The 22,249-nt window shown below is 36.5% G+C and overlaps 1 protein-coding gene across 3 annotated transcripts in view; it reads left to right on the forward strand.

The window, feature by feature from the left end:
* LOC6031935 overlaps positions 1-22,249 on the forward strand; it is a 56,814-nt gene that overhangs the window by 18,580 nt on the left and 15,985 nt on the right. For all 3 annotated transcript variants that reach the window (XM_038253372.1, XM_038253373.1, XM_038253371.1), the window contains exon 2: positions 18,442-18,770. In XM_038253372.1, coding sequence (XP_038109300.1) covers positions 18,708-18,770 — 63 coding nt within the window. In that variant the 5' untranslated portion in view covers positions 18,442-18,707. The remainder of the gene's footprint in view (positions 1-18,441; positions 18,771-22,249) is intronic.

Consider the following 22,249-nt stretch of genomic DNA (forward strand, 5'->3'; position numbering starts at 1 on the left):
AACTAAAAACTAAAAACTAAAAACTAAAAACTAAAAACTAAAAACTAAAAACTAAAACTAAAAACTAAAAACTAAAAACTAAAAACTAAAAACTAAAAACTAAAAACTAAAAACTAAAAACTAAAAACTAAAAACTAAAAACTAAAAACTAAAAACTAAAAACTAAAAACTAAAAACTAAAAACTAAAAACTAAAAACTAAAAACTAAAAACTAAAAACTAAAAACTAAAAACTAAAAACTAAAAAGACGACACTTTTTCATAACATTTGCAATTTCTTTCAAAACTTTCAGTTTTCTCAAAATTGCTGTACAAATCTGCTTTCCTCGCGCGATGGAGTTCAAAAGCTTCAACGGCAGTTACAGCTGTCACTGCTGAGAAGTCAATTTGTGGCAACATACCATAGCTCTGAGCTAGGGGGCTGATCTGAGATTTTGCGGAACTCTGCCAAAGTATGTGTTTAGTTACTAGATGGTTTTTAGGGTAAATGTTACCATTTTTGGCCTTAACCACAAAAATAAATTTATTTATTTTACATGCATTTTTGTAGCAAATAAAAATATTTCAAAACTTGAATTAAACGTAGCTCTTCTGCCCACTTTTAGCAAGCAACTTTATTTTTTCGATGAGTCATATGCCAACTCACTCGACTCATTCGAAGAGGTAGTTGGCAGTAAATAAAACTCATCGGACGTAGCACAAAACACAAGGCGCACCTTTTACACACTCGCGAGTTATGGCTTTCTATGCACAGGGAAGGAACGACGTTTAATGGGGGGGACTCCGCCGCGAGAGGTTGAAGATCGCGATTAGATTGGCGGCACGCGGTCGATGCCATAATCGACGTGGCATTAAAGGTGATAATTTGATTTGGCCGGTGAATTAATCGCAGCGAAATTGATCGCGGCGTGTTTTTTCATTGCACTAATTGAGGGGTGGATTTTATGGGAGAAGATTTGGCGAAATTTCAACCGGGCAGAAATTTTTTTTGAGTTGTTGTGCTTTCCAAAATTGAACCAAATAAAACAGCATTAAACAGGCCAAGTACCCTACACCTGAGTTGATTGCATGCTACCCGTTCTGTTTTTTCTTGGAATCAATTAGAAGCTCCTCGAGCGAAACTTCTTGAACGGACTTTTTTGCCCGATTATTTCTCGCTTGCGTTGCTGGAAAACTAAACAGAAAATTGAGGCAAAAATGTGCCAAGTGCGGGCTCGTGACTTGAGGGTTGAAGGAAAAATGTGCTCCATTTATCCGCTATTTGAAACATTTTTTTAATCATATTTTAATCTGAGAATCTTGTGTAAAAATTGAATAAATAATATAAGTTTTGTTTTGAAAAGTACAAACCCCATGATCAAAATTAATGATGTCATATTATTATCATTTTATGGTTTTATGATTACACGGTGGTCCGGATCCTAAAATTAAGTGGGAAATTGATTTACCGAAAAATGAATAAGATTTGGAGGTTGTTGCAAATGAAAAGGGGCAACTTTTGGTTTGGCTGAAAAATGGTTGGTTCATTAGGGTGATTTTGAAAATCCAACATTTCAAGAATATTTTTGGGATTGTTTTGTCTTCTCAAAAGTTGTTAGGCTTGCTAATCTAAGCAACTTTGTCCAAAACACCAATATTTTATCTCACAATCTACGCCTTCTACGACCACATTGAGAGAAAGTATCCAAGCAAATCTTCATTAATCACTTTTTTTTAATGTAGCAATTCAGAGTTAAGTATAATATAAAAGTGAGATTCTAGGCACAACAACCTATAGCTGGTTTATGGTGAAAATATCGATTTTTTTTTTATATTTTGGGTTTCTATGTAAAATTATCATATAAATCCAAAATATGACCAAAAATCGATCTTTTGACACTTTGGCACAATTCTGAGGGCAGATTCAGATTCAGCGACCAAAATTACATGGAAAAATATATAGTTAGACCTTTTTCAAATTTCGTTATTGTGGTTCCATACACTTTTCCCTTGAAAATTGAACATTTTCCGGAGAAGATATTTCGAGTTTAAAGAAAAACACCCAGAAATTTTTCAGCGTTTGTAGTGCTAGATCTCCTCTTTCGAATGCAACCTTGCGCTTAAAATTTGGCTTGCGCCTTTTCGAGATATTTAAGTTTTAAATTTGCATCTTTTTGCCTTTTTGGCTCTAACTTTTGACCCTTAAGTCAAAATTGACTAAATGCTCTCTCTAAATGTGGTCGTAGAATGCGTAGATTGCGAGATAAAATGTTGGTGTCTTCGACAAAGTTCCTTTGATTGAAAAGCCGTCGGGCATAATAATTCCAAAAAATATTCCTAAAAAGATAGATTTTCAAAATCTTCCAAATCGTGAACCACCCCAATTTTCAACTAAACCAAAAGTTCCCCCTTCCTATTTGCAACAACTCTTTTCAAGACACCAAGGTATCACAACTGGTGTTCACTCCCAGTCCATACTCGAAGTGAACTAACCTTGTAAGAGATGTGCTTCCGGTGTCAGGGCGTACAAAACCGATGGGACTCTCCCTTAAAATACCCAGGGTCGGCGTGACGCTCGAAATTACTCAAAAACCAAGAAAACACTGCATTTACCTAAGGGAAACTACTTTTATTTCGTGCACAGTCGACGATTTATTCCGGGAATCCCTTCCAACCTTTCACTAGCTCACACGTCCCGTCCCACTTCCTTATAAATACTCCTACCTCACACGTCCTCTTCCTCTCTTCGCACTTCCGGTGCACGCGTTCGGGGCCCCGTTCTCGCCGCTCTGCCGTCGTCGCTGCTCCTTCCTGCTGTCGTCGACGCTCCTCCGGCGCTCTGCCAAGGGGGTGGCTTCTTCGTCAGTCGGATGGACCCTCCGACGCTTCGGCTCCAGCCTTCACGGACCCTCGCCAGCCGTTCGCGCCCTTCCTGTGCTTGGTGACGTGCAACAGGCTTCGACGGTGTCCGGGGACTTCGTCGGAACAGTCCGGGGTTAGGGTTCGCGGGTATAACGGTAACGGTCTGGCAGTTGAGCACTGTCCAGCGAAACGCTGACGGCTCGTACAGATGGTTCACCGGGCCGGATGTCGTACGGCCGGGGTGAAACCAAGCGGTGTTCACGAAGTGAACAAAGGAACACAAAGGGGTCCTGGATGAGGGATTCAAAATGGCGGTTAGGGTATTGTCAGGCTAGGGGTTTGTTCGGGGATTTTCCTGGGGGTTTTCCGGTCATACCTGGATGTCCAAATCTCCTACGGGAAACTCCTGCTCTCTCGGCACGGCCACGGATGTAGCTCTTCCGGGCACTTCCCAATCCTCCAAGGATTCACTACTTCAACACTGGTACACTGACTTCGCGGGTGAGGGTTGCTATTGGCGACAACCTTTCCGCGGTAGATATCCGGACTTAATGACCGAGCAACGGTCAGACCAAAATCCCGAACCCCTGACCTCTTACGCGCCAACCCATCTCCTCCTCATCCTGTCATTCTCAAGGATTACGCACATTCACCACCCCCAATGGCCGCCCATGCGATGTTATGCAGCAGCGATCCTGGTGGTGACTAGCGGTAACGACGCACGGTGTGGGACTTCCAGCTTCGGGTTTCTTGCTTGCTGGACGGCGTCCTGGTAACTTCCAGTCGACAAACACAACGTCTTCTTGGCACAATAATTTACATTTAAATAATTTAACACAAAATTCGCGACGAGTCACATCAATTATTGTACACAACACTCACACTGGTTACAAAGGCTCCAAAACTTTACCACTTTTCTGAAAAATTTATGGATTTAATGATTTTATGATTTTATGATTTGATGATTTTATGATTTTATGATTTTATGATTTTATGATTCTATGATTTTATGATTTTATGATTTTATGATTTTATGATTTTATGATTTTATGATTTTATGATTTTATGATTTTATGATTTTATGATTTTATGATTTTATGATTTTATGATTTTATGATTTTATGATTTTATGATTTTATGATTTTATGATTTTATGATTTTATGATTTTATGATTTTATGATTTTATGATTTTATGATTTTATGATTTTATGATTTTATGATTTTATGATTTTATGATTTTATGATTTTATGATTTTATGATTTTATGATTTTATGATTGATTTTATGATTTCATGATTTTATGATTTTATGAAGACCGGCCCGTGGCTTAATGGCTACGGCTCCCGCCTCATAAGCGGAAGGTTCCGGGTTCGATTCCCGACCGGTCTCCTTGAAATTATTCGACTATAATTGAACTTTGAATATGAACAAAAAACACATGGAATCAGGTGGGATTCGAACTCACACCTTTGGATTGGTGGTCAGATGCTCTAGCCACTCGGCCACCGAGGGGTTGACACCCCTTGAGTGAATTAATCCGTAGTGGTGAAATAATGTCACAAGGTCATTTACTATATAATACAACAATCCCTTCCCCAACGATTCCCCTACACACACTACACACCATATTCTATAAATAACTCGAAGTGGTTGGTACGGTATGTCCTCACTTCTTCTTCTTCCCCTGATGATTCCATGAAATGTGGGTTCCGTTCATAGAATCTGTCTCTTGCGGTTAATGCAACGCAGTAGGCCGGGCCGCTTTAGTGAGTGTAATATATTTCGGGGGTTCTCGAATGTACTGCAATCATTAATAATGACAAGAAAGAACTTGAGGCGTAATCTAACCATAAGTTCTTCCCGGATGCTTTCTTCGGACTGGCTGCGCTTGTGTTCGATTAGATTAGATTAGATTAGATCATGATTTTATGATTTTATGATTTTATGATTTTATGATTTTATGATTTTATGATTTTATGATTTTATGATTTTATGATTTTATGATTTTATGATTTTATGATTTTATGATTTTATGATTTTATGATTTTATGATTTTATGATTTTATGATTTTATGATTTTATGATTTTATGATTTTATGATTTTATGATTTTATGATTTTATGATTTTATGATTTTATGATTTTATGATTTTATGATTTTATGATTTTATGATTTTATGATTTTATGATTTTATGATTCTATGATTTTATGATTTTATGATTTTATGATTTTATGATTTTATGATTTTATGATTTTATGATTTTATGATTTTATGATTTTATGATTTTATGATTTTATGATTTTATGATTTTATGATTTTATGATTTTATGATTTTATGATTTTATGATTTTATGATTTTATGATTTTATGATTTTATGATTTTATGATTTTATGATTTTATGATTTTATGATTTTATGATTTTATGATTTTATGATTTTATGATTTTATGATTTTATGATTTTATGATTTTATGATTTTATGATTTTATGATTTTATGATTTTATGATTTTATGATTTTATGATTTTATGATTTTATGATTTTATGATTTTATGATTTTATGATTTTATGATTTTATGATTTTATGATGTATTTATTTTGTATTTTCTTGAGAAGGGATTTTCTAATTGATTTGTTGTCTTCGGCAAAGGGACCATCCATAAACCACGTGGACACTTTTTTGGTAATCTCGAAACCCCCCCACCCCCTCGTGGACAATTGTTCATAAAAAAAAATCTTTTTTGTATGGAGCGTGGACAATCGCCATAGACCCCCCCCCCAAATTGTCCCCGTGGTTTATGGATGGTCCCAAAGTTGTACATTATGATTAGGACTTATAGTAAAGAAGTATGCATTCGGAAAAAATCCCGATTTTTTATTTGATCTTTTGGGTTCTATCCCATTCTCCTGAATCCCATTCCGCAGAAATCCATTCCCCAGAATGGTCAATTCCCCAGAATGATTTATTCCCCGGAATGACTCATTTCCCAGAAAAGTTTTATTTTTATTATGAATGTACTTTATTTCAAAAAGTGGTCGGTTTTAAAGTGTGAAGTGTTCAGATTTCACCTTTATTGTGATAACTGCTGACAAATGTTGAATGTTTCCTTTTTTAAAGAGAGGAAAACTCTCTTGGCTTGTGATAATTGCTGACAAAAGTTATCAATGGAATTTGAAAAAAAAACAACAGTTTATTCTATTGAATGAGTTCAAGTCACCTGAAAATGTTCACAAAACCAACTCAACCAGCTCCAAATCCATCAACAACCCCCTTCCCAAAACCAACACCACCACCACCCCCGTTGACCGACTCAGAAGGCTCGGACTTAGCCTTCGATTTGAAACGTTAATTGGATCACAAAAATTCCAATCGGTTTCGATCCGAAGCGGTGGCTTTAAACAGCACACCGGCGTGACGCCGCCGTGTTGGATCTTACGCATGAACAGTTTCGGCATCGAAAGTAATAAGTTCGGTATCGAAAGAAAGCCACCTCACTTTGTTGGGGCGCCAACGGTCGCCCGGTCGGGCTTTAATATTGGAGTTTCCAAGGTTGTCCTGAACATTAGGGTTGGGGTTTGAAGCCGTGCTCGTTGTTCGTCATATTGCGAGTAATTTCAATAAAAATAACAAAAAGAAAGGCAAATTTCAACTTTATTGAGTCATCCATCATCCTCACCCAAATTAGACCGAGGCAAGTTTCGAAAGGCCTCGTAAAAAAGTTTTACTGTTACTTAAAATTCAATTTCCACCACGCTGCACGTGGCTCTCGTTCCGGGCTTAATTTCAACGCAAACTTCGCTAAGTAGATGATTTACGGTACAAATACTTTCGTTTTCCACCAGACCCCAGTCAAGGGGACTTGGCGTGGTCTTAAAAGTCGCTACGAAGCCAACTTAACCTGCATGCTAAAGTGCAGTCCAATGGTCGTTAAAGTCGGCACCCAGAAACAACAAGACAAGCGAATCGTAATGACTAATTGTAAATCTTTCGCGCGCGGTTATTTTTTCGATGATGATGAGTTCAGGAAGAAAGTGCGTAAATTCGGCGTAAAAAGTGTTCCCAATTTGCGCGTTTTTTTTTCGAGAGAGGCGTTTCGCAATTTTTTCTTTCATTTTTACCAATCGTGGCATCGAATTGATTTGTGACGGGACAAAACACAAAAACGAATAAAACAGACACAAAATCCAACAAATCGATTCGCTGTCGGAGTCGCAAACGGTCCAAGATTGAGAGATCGAACTAATCTCCGAGTGGTTGTTGTGTTTTGCTTTGGTTTTGAGTGATGTTGGTGCCATAACGAATGAGCTGTCGATTGTCGCCGTAACCTTGCTCAAAGGGGAGGCGCGGTCCAAGATTACGTCACGGTCCTGTTGAGCTGTTTTGGGTCACCCAGGTGTTGATTGGCTATTGTGTCACTGTTTAGAATAGGGGCTTTAATTTAACGAATGGTGTTAAATATGACATGTTGAAATGCACTTTTGAAACACTTCATGAAAACCAGTGCGATCCAAATTAAATGTCCTCAATTTGACTCAAATTTGATTAAGTTGAAATACTTCTTGAAGTTCCCTTCGCGATCCCTCACTTTTCCATGCTAAATTTATAGACCATCAATCAACTTTTCGCGTGCAATAATTTGCCCCCATTTCAACCGGCAAAGCCATAAAGACTTCAACGCCAGCATCCGTCAGCGACGGCGACGAACCCACCCACAGTAGCCCCGAACGAGCAATCGGGTATGGCTCATCATTTCTGAATTAACGACCAATATAAACGAACTCGGTCAACAGAAGAAAAAAACCGACGTGACGGAAGCCGAATCGAACGGTGATTGATAATCGGCTTACGTGACGTGGATATCAAACAAATTCAAGTTGAAAGCTCAACCACGACGAAACCAATAGTTCCCTCTTAGAGTGGTAATCGAAACGCCACCAGAATTGGTTACGACTTGACGCACGAAGCAAATTCCCAACCTCCGCTCCACTATAATTGGGTCCGTAAACAGTTAGAGCTTGGGCGAGGGTGTTTATTTGTGAAGTCCTGTTTGAGTTGTGGCGAATCGAAGAAGAATCGCACGTGGAACAACTGTTTATAGCATGACATCACTTTTGGGAGAAGTCTTCTAGGGTAATTTTCAGTTCTTTAAAACTTTTCTTCAAAAACAATCATGAGCTCTTCCCCGAGTTCAATTTGTTGGGGAGTTCAATTTGTTGGGTGGTGACGCGCGGTCAATTATGTGGCATTGTGTGTGAAAAGAAAAGAATTTTATTTCGTGTTTCATCCTGGTTGGCTTGCCCACAAGCAGAAGAAAATCAGTTCAATTTGTTTGGTGGTGACGCGCGGTCAATTATGTGGCATTATGTGGCATTGTGTGTGAAAAGAAAAGAATTTTATTTCGTGTTTCATCCTGGTTGGCTTGCCCACAAGCAGAAGAAAATCAGTTCAATTTGTTGGGTGGTGACGCGCGGTCAATTATGTGGCATTGTGTGTGAAAAGAAAAGAATTTTATTTCGTGTTTCATCCTGATTGGCTTGCTCAAGTCCTTCCTATATCATCGTTGATCGGGAGGCACGACGTCGTGTGAATTGTTGCAATAAAATAAGTTTAAGTATTACTGTAAATGACTGTAAAAAAGTCCTTCCTATATCATCAATGTCGTCTGGGTAATCGTGATGAAAAATTACATTTATTCAGTATTTAAATACCTGTGCGCGAGTGTTTTGGTGTGCTAATTAGAAAGACCTTCCCATAGCATCGTTGCTCGGAAGGCTCGCCGACGGGTTTGTTATGAAAGTCCTCCCCATAGCATCGTAGCTCGGGAGGCATCGAAAAGCCAATACCTTATCCTACTAATCCAAAAAAAATAATCACGTGATGCTTGAAGGAGATGCTGTGGATTCAACGGTCTCAAGCGGTATCAACAAGTATATAGCGAAAAACTATGTGCTTGATGAGTCTGCAACTTCAACTATCGGACTAACATTCCTCCCTTTTGTTGAACTGCAGGCTTCTTGGGAGGGCGCCAGTATTGACTAATAATGTCGGGGTCTTCAGGGGTTAAACAGTGAACGGATGGTTGGCTCCTACTGATCATTTTTGATTCATTGTTTAACTTCAGCTGATCTGTCAATAACGGAGTAGCAGCTCATTGGCAGTCAACCATGCTCATGCTCATGCTCATGCTCATGCTCAAAACAATCATGAGCTCTTCCCCTTTGTGTCAAAGTTTCATCGTTCAACAACTGCCGAATCACCCTGGCAATGTAAATTGGTCAATGATCTCAGCGCTTTAAGCGTTCAAGTTCCGCGTGTACGGAGATGACTAGGGTTAGTGAAATTTCACGATTTCGCGGATAGCGTGAAATCCGCGAAATTTGGCTTTTTCCGCGAAATCCCGTGAAATTTTATGTTTGTGTGAAAATGTAACGATTTTTCATGAAATAACTTATCAAACTTAAAAAGGAATAAAAATAATGTTATGAACTATTGTAGAATAAAGCGAGTGAATACCCTGGTTTTATTACTAATATAGGGTTAATGATTTTTGACGGTTTCGTAGACGGCGTGAAATTCGTGAAATTTATCAATTTTCTCGAATCATTGAATGCAAATATGGGCAAAAAAAATGAATATTGAAATAACAAGCCATAGTTTCAACATTTGCATGGAAAAAAGCGTTTTAAAATGCATTTTACACTAGTTCAGTAGTTTTGCAATCATTAGTTTTCAAAAAATGTAAGATTTGTCGAAAACAAAAATTTAAGCAAAATGTTTTTTTTTGCAAAAACATTTTGCGATAACAAACATCGAAAATTTTCAAAAATTCGAAAGATTTTTAAATCAACTCAAACATTCTTAAAATGATTCCAAACATTCCAAAAATGGAATGAAAAACGCAGGGGAATGAATTTTAAATTTATTTTAGCTGATCCATTGAAATTTTTAAGTTCTTTGATAAAAATATTTTTTTCCCCCTGATTTTTCGGGCCAACTTCGAAGGGAGGAGGGAGACAAAAACTTTTAATAAAATTTGTACCAGCCTAACAACTTAATGAATATTTCATCCAAAAAGAAAAGAAATTAAAAAGCTTGATTATATATGTGTGTCAAGTTGATTGAACCATTTGAAGAAATGTTGAGATTTTTGAGTTTTTTAGAAACTAACAAAATTTAGTAATATTTTCATTCGCTGTATTCAACATTTTAGTGCTATTTTAATTGTAAGGTATAGTTTTGAAAGAAATTAAAAGAATCAAGCTATGTTTTATTCAAAATAAAATTAGGAGTATTTTTTTTATCTTTGGAATCATTTTAAAAAAAATATAACAAATTAGTTTTGGGCCTGTTAAAGTTTAACGATCTCATTTAGAATAAAAATTTCGATTTTGTTAAAAATTATACTATTTTTGCAAAATGTTTATAATTTAGTTTTTGACAAATGAGCTAAAATCCCTAAAAAATATGGGCTAAATGACGCAGAAAATTCAATTTATTTTACTCATTTTGACTGGACAAATCTAGTTTTGATATGAAATTCAATAAAATGTAAAATGATATAACAGAAACAAATTAGCGAAAATATTTGAGCTTTGTTAGTCTAATATTAAAAGAGCAGTTCAGTAAATGAGAATACGCGTGCCCTACATTTTGTTTCAAAATGTATATAGAGCCCATCCAATAACCAGGAGGATTTTTTTTTAATTGGAAGAATTTTTTGTCGCATTCAAATTTATTATTATTAGTTTTATTAAAGACACTTTACCATTGCAATGGCATTCGTGTCGTATTTTTGAATATATAGAGTTCTAATTCGGTTTCTAAATCTGTTCTTTAAGCTTTGTAAGAGTAAGAAATTTTATAACATTTTTTTCATTTCATTCAAATTTAATAAAGATTTTTTTTATATAATAATACACAATAAAGCATAAAAATTTGTTTCTGTGATTTAAACATAGGATTTTCAGAGTTATTTTAACATTTTTCAAGTTCCGCGAAATTTGCGTGAAATTTGGTGTTTTGAAATTGAGGTCCCCGTGAAATTTGCAATTTTCGAGCGTGAAAAATCACTAAGCCTAGAGATGACCCAAGAGATGTAAACAGCAAAAGTTTGGAGTTCAGCTTCCAGGACGTTCGCCTCCGCTGTGGCGTGTCCATAAACGCGCTTACTACCGGCAGCTTCAATTACTATCTTAAGGTAGTTGATCTTTCTTGCTCATGCGAATACACCAAAAAAAAAAAAAAAGCTGAAAAGGCCCACCATGGTCGAACAACACAAAAGTGACGAATTTACGAGTTTGACGACTTTATGGGAGGAACACGGCGGGGTTAGGTTTTTAATTCATGCGGCTTCATAGGTAGAAATACACAGCGTAATGTAAGGCGGAAGGTGTGCCTCATCCGCTGTGGATGTGGTTTGTTGGGGCGTTCGTTGGAGACTCGAAGACGTGGTATTTCGATGAGAGAGCCATGTAGGAATGGTTGGAAGTGTGCTGAATGATGTTTGATTTTATCATAGGCGGAACTGTTGGTAATGTCGAGACCATGAACTTGATGCAAATGCAGATTGAAGGGAACGACAATGAGTTCGATGTGATTGGATTAATGATTATTGGTAGAAATAGAGCCGTTTATATAACAAAAATGATTTATGACAAATAATTATTTGTGAGTTGCTAATCCACTACAAAACATTCGGCATAAGTTACAAGTAGCTTAAAAGGCAGATAGAGTTCCTTGTTAAAAATATTTTTGAAAAAGTCACGAGAAAGGAGAGGATGAGTATTTTGACACTTTGAACTGATTTGATATTCAAGCTTCAGGTAACTTTTATATCAAATTTAAAGTGTGAGCATAGGCCTTCAAAGCAACCTTTCAAATCTCCAGGTTTTGTTAAATACACAACTAAAAATATGTTATAACAGATAATCTAATTTTGGAAGGTTGAATATTCCTTCCTTTATGATGTATTTGACCCCAATTAAGACTGAAAAATATTACATTACATCAGAAAAGTGGTAAAATTACAGATATGTTTAACGGTGTAGTTACCTGTTGTCTTGGAATTTGCCATCGTCAACGTTAACGGAGCCGTTGATCTAAACGGCGTTAATCAACGCATTGATCAACGGAGTTCTTATGATGTTTTCTAGGGTTTCATTACACAGTAAAAAAACTTTTTGCTGTAATGTAACTTTTTCAGTCTAAATTGTGATAAAATTAAATTATAATAGAATGAATTTTCAACCTTCCACTATTTACACAATTTTTTACTGGGCCACGTAGCCCAGTGGTAACGAAACCAAAGATTGGCCAGGCAGATTCTGAAATTGACAGAGCGGGGTAGCTTCTTGCTAGTGATAACAAAATATTTCTGACCTGTAGTGATCGGTTTTCGGCAAAACACGGGAAAATTTTTCCTGTGGGATTCAAAACGCACCATCAGTCGCTCCACTGGTCGCTCTGCAATGAAATTTGACATTAACTGTGGAAAATTTCTGGATCTGTCTGGCCAATCTTTATCTGGTTTCAGGACATGGTCCAAATGGAACAAATCTGGTCGGACCCGCGAATCAAAGTGGAGTAGAAAGTATCCTAATCTAATCTAATCTAATCCAATCTAACACAAACGCAGCCAGTCCGATGAAAGCATGTTGGAAAGTCTTGTGATTAGATTACGCCCCAAGCACTTTTCTTGTCTATATTAATAATTGCAATACATCCGAGAACACCCGAAAATGTATTGCAAAAATTAAAGCGGCCAGCCCTACTGCGTTGTGTTTACCGCAGAGAGGATTCTGAGAACGGATCACATTTCACTGAATCTACAGGGGAAGAAGGATGCGTTGACATACCGTACCAAACGCTCCAATTTATGATAGCATTAATTTTGTAGAATGTGTCAAGTGTGATGATATATGATAATACAATAAATAAAATGTATAAATAATAAAATATAGAATAAAAATTTGTAGTTGGAAAGTCCTCACCGAGTTTCTTGATGATGATCCTTCAATGATACTGAGCACTATGTTGCACCACCGAAAAATTAGCTTAACAGTGACCCACTAAGCTTCGCTATTTCTCACGCTTTTCTATTGATTGCAAAACATTCAACATATCGAATTTCACAAAAAAAAACAAAAACAACGACCCCCTGTACAGAAACAAGATCGCGTCGCTTCAACTTGCATCCAAGTTACGACAAAAACTTCTGTGCAACTCATGACCATTGAAAAAATTGTATTCGGAAGACGGAAACTGAAACGCCGCCGCATCGAATGTCAAATGAATGAAAATCAAAATGAGAACATTCACCAAAAAACATCTTATTCTGAGGATTAATCGTAATACTGGGCAAAAACTTCACTTGATTCATAAAGTATGAATCCCAAACTCAATGCTTAACACTAAAATAATACTGCAATGTCACGAAAACATTGAAAAAATCGAATTAAAATTAAGAGCACTAAACGAACAAACCGACCCGTTTCGTATCTTAGAGAAAGTTTCAAACTGGAGTTAAATTTATATTTACATTCTGACCACTTCAGTCCTCTTTTTCAGTTCGAGTATTAAGCCACTGCATCCCCATTACTTGGATTATTGTATCAAGTTACCCATTTCTAATGTTGTTAAGCATTTCTTGATCTATAACACAGTCTTTATCGAGAGAAAAATGTTATTCCATGTGCGCTTTGTATAGCACAATTTTCTTGTCATTTTTCAAGATCTTCCCAGCAGCTATTATTGCCGTGTGGGGTCTTGCAAAGACAATTCCATTGATTTCAACGATTAACAGCAATGATAACAAGTATCACAATGTCTAAACATTATGTTGTCAGATCATTCAATTTCATAAAGATTGATAAGTCGAATGATATGGTTGTAGGCATATTTCAGAAGTGCCCCCCAGCAACCACCGATAACAGGTTCTGGAGAGCCTTGGATTTGTCAGAGAACGATTGCCACATTGGCCAAAATACCTATCGAAAGTAACTAGCAGTGACATAAGTGGTTAAATATGCAGTAGGGGAAATATGCCCATTTTAATCACTCTAAGCCGTTCGACCAATTCTCATCACTTTTGCCGTTTTCCACTATTAAATCCACATTTTCAGATGTATCAACAACGGGGAGTTGCTTGCTCACTTTTTGTTGAGCTAGTTATTACTTTGGAATAGTCAAAAACACTTTATGGCAGCTGTAATTCATGATCAAAGTGCTGATAGGCCGATAATAGAAATAGGCTGAGAAAGGGTATAGTTCCCCTACTTAGTTTTAGAAAACTGAAAGAAATCCAGCTTGTCTCGAAAACTTAAAAAAACACGTATCATTGAGAGAGCCTTGCCCCGTAGAGTGAAGAAAAAGTTGAAGTTTTCAGCGGCGGTGTAATAAATTATGTAACATCCCAAGTAACATTGTTTTCCAGGAGCTCTACAAGAGCTCTTCAAGATAGCTACAGCATAGCAGTTTGGACCGCGGTAGGATAATACTCTCTTCAAGTACTCTTCCAAACTCCTGAAGAAGTTTTGAAGAGAATTTTATCCTACCGCGGTCCAAACTGCTATGCTGTAGCTATCTTGAAGAGATCTTGTAGAACTCCTGGAAAAAAATGTTACTTGGGATTCTTAATATTTGACGAATCTTTTCACACTCTTCGGCAAAATGTTCTCTGGAACACAGACTATAAGCGCACGAGGATTTTGAAAAAGGCAAAAATCGTTAAAAGACTCAAAACTGCCAAAAACCAAAACGCACCGATTTTACGGTTTAAATCCCAAGACCAGGTCATGTCGCAACCAATTAAGCTTATATTTGGGATTCGGGCTCAGTAAACCTAGGGGATCACGGTCTGAAATACCCGCAAAAATGATTCTTTTTGTTAAATACATCCTATTCCAAATCTTTCATTTCTTAACGGCAAAGCCAACTGTGTAAAGTTAATCGCAAAGATGGTTCGTTGAATTAGATTGTTCGTTTCTACAAGTTTGTGTTTGACAAATATTGATACGTATTATTTATATTAATATTGATATATTATTTATATGGGTAATTCTCCGCCAACTCACACAGCAGTTGCCCCGACCCCTCTTCGATTTGCGTGAAACTTTGTCCTTAGAGGTAACTTTTGTCCCTGATCACGAATCCGAGGTCCGTTTTTTGATATCTCGTGAGGGAGGGGCGATACGACCCCTTCCATTTTTGAACATGCAAAAAAAAAGAGGTGGTTTTCAATAATTTGCAGCCTGAAACGGTGATGAGATAGAAATTTGGTGTCAAGGGGACTTTTATGTAAAATAAGACGCCCGATGTGATGGCGTACACAGAATTACGAAAAAACGTATTTTTCATCGAAAAAAAAAAACACTGAAAAAGTATTAAAAATTCTCCCAGTTTCCGTTACTCGACTGTAAATAATTTTGGAATATTTCATTTTAATGGAAATTTAATGTTCTTTTCGAATCTACATTGACCCAGAAGGGTCATTTTTTCATTTAGAACAATAATTTTCATTTTAAAATTTCGTGTTTTTTCCAGCTTTGCAGGGTTAATTTTTAGGGTGTAATATTGTTCTACACAGTTGTAGAGCAGACAATTACAAAAATTTTGATATCTATATATAAGGGGTTTGCTGATAAACATCACGAGTTATCGTGATTTTACGAAAAAAAAGTTTTGAAAAAGTTGATCGTCGTCGATCATGGCCGTTCATCATCCTCCGCGACAGACACGGACGACGAAACAAAGAGAAACATAAATAGAATTTTGTTCAAAACTTTTTTTTGTAAAATCGCGATAACTCGTGATGTTTATAAGCAAACCCCTTATGTATATATATTAAAAATTTTGCAATTGTCTGCTCTGCAACTTTGTAGAACATTTTTACACTCTAAAAAATAACCCTGCAAAGTTAGAAAAAAAAACACGAAATTTTAAAATGAAAAATTTTATTCTAAATGAAAAAATGACCCTTCGAGATCAATGTAGATTCAAAAAGTACATTTAAGAGCGAGTTTTTCACCAATGTGTAACAGGTCGTATCGAGGTGCTCCGATTTGGATGAAACTTTCAGCGTTTGTTTGTTTATACATGAGATGAACTCATGCCAAATATGAGCCCTCTACGACAAAGGGAAGTGGGGTAAAACGGGCATTGAAGTTTGAAGTCCAAAAAACCTAAAAAAATATTAAAATTGCTCGCATTTCCGTAAAACTTCATCAATTCCAATTCTCTTTGATGCATTCGAAAGATCTTTTGAAGCACTTCAAAATGTGCCATAGACATCCAGGATTGGTTCGACTTTTTCTCTTAGCTTTTGCAAATTACTGTCAAAAATGAATTTTTTTAAAACCTTAAAATCTTTTTGCAACAGCCTCCAACACCCATACTCCCATAGGTCAAAAGATAGGTAATAACATGGACTATAAGCCTACGGTGTTAACTTTTTGGCCAATCGCAGTTTTTCTCATAGTTTTTCGATTTTTCTGGAACAATCATTTTACAACGTTAGTTTTTGCCCTGTATGCCGCCATAGCGGCACTTTATGGTCTCAATTTTGTCATATTCGGAATCCTCGGACAATTTCACGTAAGTTAGAAGTATTGGAGTTGTAAATTTGATTGGAAAAATCGCCATTTAGAATGAATTAAAATATTTTTTAACAATTTGTTGGATTAGGGGTAAAACAGATTTTCGCCTACTTGATATAGCATTTGACGTATTGATCATAGGGTAAATAAAATCTATTTCTTTTTTCAAAAATGTTTTATTTAATTATTTTTTAAATCAAATTTACAACTCCAATACTACTAACTTACGTGAAATTGTCCGAGGATTCCGAATATGACAAAATTGAGACCATAAAGTGCCGCTATGGCGGCATACAGGGCAAAAACTAACGTTGTAAAATGATTGTTCCAGAAAAATCGAAAAACTATGAGAAAAACTGCGATTGGCCAAAAAAATAACACCGTAGGCTTATAGTCCATGTTATTACCTATCTTTTGACCTATGGGAGTATGGGTGTTGGAGGCTGTTGCAAAAATATATTAAGGTTTTACAAAAATCCATTTTTGACAGTAATTTGCAAAAGCTAAGAGAAAAAGTCGAACCAATCCTGGATGTCTATAGCACATTTTGAAGTGCTTCAAAAGATCTTTCGAATGCATCAAAGAGAATTGGAATTGATGAAGTTTTACGGAAATGCGAGCAATTTTAAGATTTTTTAGGTTTTTGGACTTCAAACTTCAATGCCCGTTTTACCCCACTTCCCTTTGTCGTAGAGGGCTCATATTTGGCATGAGTTCATCTCATGTATAGACAAACAAACGCGGAAAGTTTCATCCAAATCGGAGCACGTCGATACGACCTCTAGAACAAACCGAGTAATATTTACAAATACTGCCTCTTAATTTCCCATAAAATGACATGTTCCAAAATATTTACACTCGAGTAACGGAAAATGGCAGAGTTTTTAAAACTTTTTTAGTGTTTAACTCGATGAAAAATACGCTTTTTCGGAATTTTGAGCACGCCATCAAATCGGGCGTCTAATTTTACATAAAGTCCCTTTGACACCAAATTTCTATCTCAACGCCGTTTCAGGCTGCAAATTATTGAAAAACACTTCTTTTTTCGCAAGCTCAAAAACGAAAGGGGTCGTACCACCCCTCCGTCACGAGATATCAAAAAACGGACCTCGGATTCGTGATCAGGGACCAAAGTTACCTTTAGGACAAAGTTTCACACAAATCGAAGAGGGGTCGGGGCTACTTTTCCCGATTTCGTGTGAGTTGGTAGAGAATTACCCATATGATGAAATACAACTGTAGTTATTATCAATCATAACATGCTAACAAAGTCGCCAAGATGGTTGATTAAAAAAGTACCTGTAAATTTCTTGGTTTGAGCTGGAATTGCTTTGTAATGCAATTATGCTCATGGAACATTTTCTTCAAATGTCATGAAAATTCAATTGACAGAATTCTGGTCTTCTCATTCAAGATTTGGATCATTTCCCACCAATTCACTGTTGCTCCAAATTATGCAACTTCGAATGCTTCCAAAAAATAAACACTTTCGATTTCTCGTCAGACGGCTTGTCGTTGGAATAAAATTCAACCACGACTTGCGGAACCACCTTTGTTTTCTCAACCCCCAAAAAAACAATTGAAAATCAACCAGAAACCGGTTAAGGAACAACTTTTTTACGGTCCCAGCCGAATTTTTATTGGGATGTTCGACAAATTGAACGAGTTTGAAAACGAAAACTCTTCGTCCATTTTCTTCCCGCTCTGCCCAAAACCCAACCCACGTTGCTGATTTTTGACAACTTTTTTTTTCTTTTTCGTCTACAGTGCTGCTCGCCGAGAAGTGAATTAATCAACAGACGATCGATCGGTGGCCACCAAACAGGTTCCGTCACGGCAGGTCTCTTCCATGGAAGAGGAAAAAAAGTGAACCGTGAATTTACAGCGAATCGAATCCTCAATCGAGCGAAGAGTTTAACAATCGAAATAATCAATCGAAACCACACCAAAGAAAATGTGTTGAATAAGGATTACGAATAAAGATTAATTTTTGTTTTCAAATTTTAGCGAAGGAAAAAGAGTTAAAATCAGTGATCAATTTAAATTGTGACGAGCCACAAAATCAGTGAAGTGGAGATAATGAGCATTTGAAGGGGGAAGAATACTTTAAAAAGTGATCAGTTTAGTGGTTCGAGAGTCTAATGAACCAAATCGGAGAAGAACCGGTGAAGTGAGGACGGTGCCAAGTGCCAAACGAGAGGTCTCCGGCAGCGATCGATGAGCCACGACGAGGAAAGGACATTTCGGCTCCGCTTGGCACCGCTGCTGGCAGGATGGGATATTTTTCCAAGCGGAACATCTTCATCTATTGCTGTTTTTCGGCGTGTCTGTCACTGGTGAGTTCTGATACAAGATATAACTTTTTCAATGAAACTATTTAAAAATATGAAATGACTCAGCAAAAAATAAATCAAAACCCTTAGGACATACTGATGGGTACTTATTGAGACCTGTTCTTTAGGAGAGTGTTACCAAAATTCATTAAATCTTCATATTAAAACAATGCATTCAGTATGTTTTTGTTCAAAATGATCGCGATTCGATCGTTGAACATTGTGCGTTCACTGAACTCGGCTAGAGACGGAATCGTTCGTTCCTTGACGGCGCAGTTCCATGGAAATCACCGCTCGTTCACAGACAATTGCTCAACGCAGTGCTGCACTTTGAGTGAAGAAGAAACCAGGGGGTGGGGTGGGGCAATTGAATTCTCCTCCCCCCCCCCCCCACTCCTCCCCTTACCCTCAGCCAAAAAGCTCACAGGTGCTTCTCACGACGGACGTTTTGGTGCGTGTAATTGTGGCCTGGCCGTTCGTTGGCCGCCGCCGCCTTCTTTGTTGGTAAATATTACAAACTCAAGGAAATTGCCGTCAATTATGTAATAATGTGGAGCGCCGAAAAAAAAATCAGCTCTGGCAGGCAACACTGCCACTGCAAATCCGTTTGAATGGCGGCGCGGAATTTCGCGTTCACTTTTGTTTCAAGCGCCGGCCGTTCGTTTTGACTGCACACCAGAGCAATAGAGCGCAATCGCACCAATTTGGCACTAAATGCGAACGGTTTTCGCGCGAGGTCTCTTCAGTTTGTGCGGAAGGTCATCTACCTTTTTTCTTTCCTTATCAGAAAGGGAAACAACAAAACAAAAAGGTTTGCATAACTGCACTTGAGAGCAACGGTAATAGAGCTTTTTTTTCTTGAGGACTTGTATGAACGCGGAAATGCATAAAAAATGCTTTTTAAAACATATTTTGAAATTCTTTTGCTGGGGAAAAGAGACAAATATACATTTCTAGGTTATAAAATCAGGTAGATTTTGTATGATTCCGATGTCGGATTCGGATGATTCAACAATAAATTTCTTACAAAGTTGTCAGAAATTTACCGACTCGCATTTCGGTTTGTCAAAAAAATATTTCGGTTCGAAAAACAGGAAAATTTTAAATAGTTGTAAAAATGATGACAATCGTCGTAAAAGTGTAAATTTGAAACATTTATGAAAACTATTTTTTCTTGTCTTCAAATTTTTGCAAGGCTGATTTAACCCGTGAAGAGCTATTTTTGATCTGTCGATTTTTGAGATGCTTTGATCACTAACGCAATTATTTCCAAAAGCACTGGGGTGTAGGCTAGATTCTATCGGAAGGTTTTTTGATCAGGTACTAATTTTCTAAACTAAAACTAAATTTTCAAGTTATCACAGATTTAGTGATTTTTTTTTTATTTTTGCCATTTTTCGAATTTGTCACGCGGTGCGTCAAAAACCTTAGATTTTATATTAAAAAAATCAAATCTCAGGACCGTACGGGCTGCCATTTTTTTAATTTTTAACCATCTTATGTGGAATTTCCCGAGAAATTCGATAAACATATTTTTTTATTTCGATAAACATATATTCGATATACATATATTTGCTTTTGCGAAACTCGAATTAATTTTTTGGGCCATCCTAACATGTCCGAATGCAGTCCAGACTCGATTAGCTGGAGCCTCGATTATCCGAAGTTGCGATTATCCAAAGTTCGATTATTGGAATGTTTGTAATAGCGTGGTTTACGGATAACTAAAAAAAAAAAAACAAAAGTATTCAATTTCGTTTGCATCAACCGGAATTTTAAAGTACTATGACCCAGAAGCTAGCCTGAAAATTTAAGCCAAGGCCTCCAGATAATCGAGTCTGAACTGTATTTCCAAAGGCGCATAAGTTTAATTGAAAGGTTAAAAATTCGAAAATTGTCGATAACGACCAATATACAAATCAACAACGTTTATGTTTTATCTGCTCTCCAATTATGTGTAACATAGTAACACTTCAAACACAAACCTGTAAAGTTACATAAATCAAGTAGTTTTAAGTTGAAAAATGTGTTCTTGTCTGAAAAAATTTACATGTATGGGGTAGAAGTTTTTAACTATTTGTATTTCTTTTAGAAAAAATCTCTGAATTGTATACGCAATTTATCATATAAGGTGTAGAAATTTACAAAAAAGTCTCTTGACACCATAAAAATAACTCATCGCGATTTTGAGATAAAATATACTATAATAAAAAAACATGTCTTTTAGAAGTCATCAAAAATAGAAGGGGCCGTACTGGTCAACAAGTCGTCACTTAATTTTATTCGATTTTAAGTTTGATTTTTCTTTAAATAGTGATTTTTTTACAGTATTTTAAAAATATAGATTTGAAAAAGAATCGTTCACTTTATACCGTAATCGGGGGTGGGGACCATCCATAAACCACGTGGACACTTTTTTGGTAATCTCGAACCCCCCCCCCCTCATGGACAATTGTCCATACAAAAAAAAATCTTTTTTGTATGGAGCATGGACAATCGCCACACCCCTAAAGTGTCCACGTGGTTTATGGATGGTCCCGTGAAATCAATAGAATCAAGATTTTTTAGCAAAATAAAATTCAAAAATAAGAATCAAATACAAATGAAATGGTATGGAACCATATTCTTGTTTCAGTACCTAACGAAGTAGTTGTCAACAATTTTTGAAAAGTTTTTTAGGTTAGATTTTTTTAATACTCTCAGTGTCTCTCAGAGTCAGATTTTTCTTATGGGGTTACATATATGTAGAAAATCACAAAATTTTTAAATTACGGTATATTTGTTAAATCTACTCAAAAGATTATTTTTAATTACTCCTGAAAGTTTCATGAAGATATTTCATGATTAAACTGAGTAAGAGACGATTCAAGCTCAAAATTTTGCCATGCACAAAGCGGGCTGTCAAACTTTGTTGGCGTTTTTCTCTAAACCCCGAGTTGATTTACGGGTGCCACTATATCTCGAGATGGGATGGACCAAATTGGCTGAAATTTGATGTGAAGACTCTCAAGATGTATCCCGTGTGCATGACGAAGCCCATTGTTTTAAAATCTGCTGTAAAAAAATTCAAAAATCAAAAACTTACGGTTTTTGATATGAAAAACACAAAAATATTTTTATCTTTTTTAAAATAAACTTTTTGAAAATTGGGCATGCACACGGAATCGGTTTAACAAGTCTTCACCATTTTTTCCCCCTATTTGGTTGAGACAGTGTTGAGATATCGTGGCACCCGTTTTTTGAAACTGCTAACTTGAAATTGCTATATCTTGACAATGATGCAACCAAATATATTCAAATTTGTTTTGTTAGTAGGTGAAAATGTATATTTTCATCCCCATGAAAAACGAATAAAAAAAAATTGAAGTGTGTGCTAATACTAACCTCTGACTTATTTGCCGATATACATGTATGTAACTCCTTAATTAAAATGAGTTCAAAAATTAAAACGGGCTGCATCTTTGGATTATTTGGACAATTTT

The sequence above is a fragment of the Culex quinquefasciatus genome, chromosome 2, assembly GCF_015732765.1.
Source record: "Culex quinquefasciatus strain JHB chromosome 2, VPISU_Cqui_1.0_pri_paternal, whole genome shotgun sequence".
NCBI lineage: Eukaryota > Metazoa > Arthropoda > Insecta > Diptera > Culicidae > Culex > Culex quinquefasciatus.